General features: G+C 36.1%; 1 protein-coding gene across 2 annotated transcripts; it reads right to left on the bottom strand.

Moving 5' to 3' along the window:
• Positions 1-386: 386 nt before the first annotated feature.
• Positions 387-1906, bottom strand: LOC107937203 (transcription factor TCP20). 2 transcript variants are annotated; one of them, XM_016870059.2, is made up of 2 exons: positions 799-1906; positions 387-652 (listed from the first exon to the last, which is right to left on the bottom strand). In XM_016870059.2, the coding sequence occupies exon 1, from the start codon at positions 1782-1784 to the stop codon at positions 882-884; it is 903 nt and encodes a 300-aa protein (XP_016725548.1). In that variant the 5' UTR covers positions 1785-1906; the 3' UTR covers positions 387-652; positions 799-881. The 2 variants fall into 2 exon arrangements, with proteins under 2 accessions (XP_016725548.1, XP_016725549.1); XM_016870060.2 differs by having other exon boundaries at positions 765-1891.
• Between the last annotated feature and the right edge of the window lie 590 nt (positions 1907-2496).

The raw sequence follows: 2496 nt of genomic DNA on the forward strand, positions 1-2496 counted from the left end.
AAACTAATAATCTTCATAGTAATTAATGTTTACTGAATTGAGTGATAAAAAATTTTAATACCTTTTAATTTCAATAAAGAAAATAAAATTGTGAGAGCTTATCTCTCATCTACAAATTCATTTTTATTCGATTTTAAATTTAATTAAAATTCAATGTGAGTACAGAATATCAAATAATGCCAACAACATAACATCCCTTTGATATCAAGTTTGAGTGAAAATTCTTTTGTACTAAAATTTAAATTTATTTTTCAGAAAAAAATTTATGATAATTTATTGATCCGTTGAAAACAATAATGATAATAATAAACCCTAGCTCCGGCAAACTTCATCGGATGCCTCGGGAAAAAAAATTTGAGTATCACACACATACGGAAGATTCATAGTTTCTGCAATAATTCCAAATCGCTACTTTAAAGTTGAAAACAATGGAAATCCCCCTCATCTCTATTGCTTTAAGATACCAATCTACTTCGCTTAGACATGAAATATAGAGCAAACAAGTGATATTTGCCCGACAAAATTGTACTAAACAATAATAAACACACCTCAAAGTTCAGTTTAACAAACACCAAACTAAATCCATCAATGTTTAACAAGCAGCAGAAGTAAATCCAATTTCCTGGCCATTGTTATTCTCTTCACAACTCATCTGCAAAATGACAAGGCACGCAGATGGAATTATGTTGATGTTTTAGAAGAAGAAGGTGAAGAAGAATTTGCCATGCCAAATACGAAATTGACTCAGTAGAATGAAAACCTACCCCAGCAAATTGAACTGTTCAGAAATCATTTTACCTTTAGTTTCTGGTCAAGGAACGCAATATATAATCCGGTTGACCAGTCGTCGTCATCATCTTGTTGTTGTTTAGAAAGACTAGCTACTGCTTGGATCCCTGGGAATTATCCTTATCAGCAACAATCTGCTGCTGATTCAAGGGACGTACACCACCTCGCTGCTGCCCAATCTGCGGGTAAAAGTGGCTAAAAGCTTGGGAATTAGACACACCAAAATTCGGATCCTGTGAAAGCCCAAGCTCCAAACCTGGAACCTGGGGGTTACTACCGTTGAGCAGCGACGAAAAACTCACAAAACCCATATTAATATTTGGAAATTCAAGCCCCTGGAACCCATAGTTTTGGTGGATATGATTTGAGTTTTCATTCCCAAAATTTGAAGCTGATGTGGATTGCTCTGAAGCTTGAACAAGCCCTGATCCAATTCCATTACTAGAAGACCATGCCCCACTTGGGATTTGGGATCTTCCTAAATTACCACCCAACATTGCCCAATTATTCCTATCTTTGGACCCAGTACATGCCCCCAGTCCCATTTTGGTATGCAAACCAGCAGAGACAGAGTTCCCCTGCGCACAAACAGAGGCTCCAGCAGCCGCCAGAGCTGAAGCGGGAATCGTCCCAGTTCCAGTTGCAGCAATGATAAATGGTTCCGATTGCTGCAACAACCACTGAATGGTCTCGCCATCGGATTTGTGACCCAATTCTCGGGTCAATTGGAAAATCCTGGCGGCGCACAGAGCAGGCATCCTTATTCTTCTACCTCTGCCATCTACTTTCTTGTGCCTGTCTTTGTTTGAGCTTCTTTTGGGAGCTAGTTGCTTCTTGTTATCATCTTTGCTCGCAATCATGATTTGCAAGTTTTTTATTTCTGCAGGTTTATTGTTCTCTGCTTTCTGAGGAGTCAAGCAGGTGGGCACCTCTTGTGGATGATGATTTGAGCCCTTGCCCTTGCCCTTGCCCTTGCCCTTGCCCTTAGGCTCCATGTAAACTCAATTATGGGGCCTCCTTGATTGGCGAAGGTTAACTCATTTGGACTTTTTCTTACTTCCCCTTTGAAATTTCAATGCTTCCCTTTGCTTTATTGTCCATATGTTGGAACCACAAAATTTCAATTTAAAGTTACCACTCAATGATTTTATGTCAACTTTTTTCTCTTACTCACTAAGGAAAAAAAAAAGTGGACATGATATAATTATGAAAATGTATGTATAGAATAGGATAGGTATTGTTAATCACTCACAGCCTTGGTTTTCCCTCCCACTATATTATGGAATAAAGAAAATATAAGATTTTACCTAATTCAGGTGGGATAGCAAAAAGCAAAACTTAAAAACTCTAAACTCATAATTACATTAAAAAAAAAATTGGTTGACTGCTGGAGACGCACATTAGGAATTAACCAACCAAAGGAATAGGAATAAGAAATAGGGCCATTCCACTCAATTCAATTTTTTCTTCTTTAATTAAATTAACCCACCCTGCATAATTACCATTTAATCGGATTCCGGGGTCTATTATTTTTACAAAATAATATATTTTTTCAAATTATTATAATTTTTATTATCTCAATTCTATCATTCTTACTTAATTTTTAATTTGTTATCTAAAATTTTAACTCTCACAGGTGTTTCATAATCTAATTCAAAATGTATATTATCCCTCATCTCATTAAAAATATAATTTAAAAATTATTGT

Source organism: Gossypium hirsutum, chromosome A12 (genome assembly GCF_007990345.1).
Source record: "Gossypium hirsutum isolate 1008001.06 chromosome A12, Gossypium_hirsutum_v2.1, whole genome shotgun sequence".
In the NCBI taxonomy this organism is placed as follows: Eukaryota; Viridiplantae; Streptophyta; class Magnoliopsida; order Malvales; family Malvaceae; genus Gossypium; species Gossypium hirsutum.

Excerpts from the sequence above, each read along its gene's own strand:
- LOC107937203 (XM_016870059.2), bottom strand. The coding sequence starts at position 1,784 with ATGGAGCCTAAGGGCAAGGGCAAGGGCAAGGGCAAGGGCAAGGGCTCA.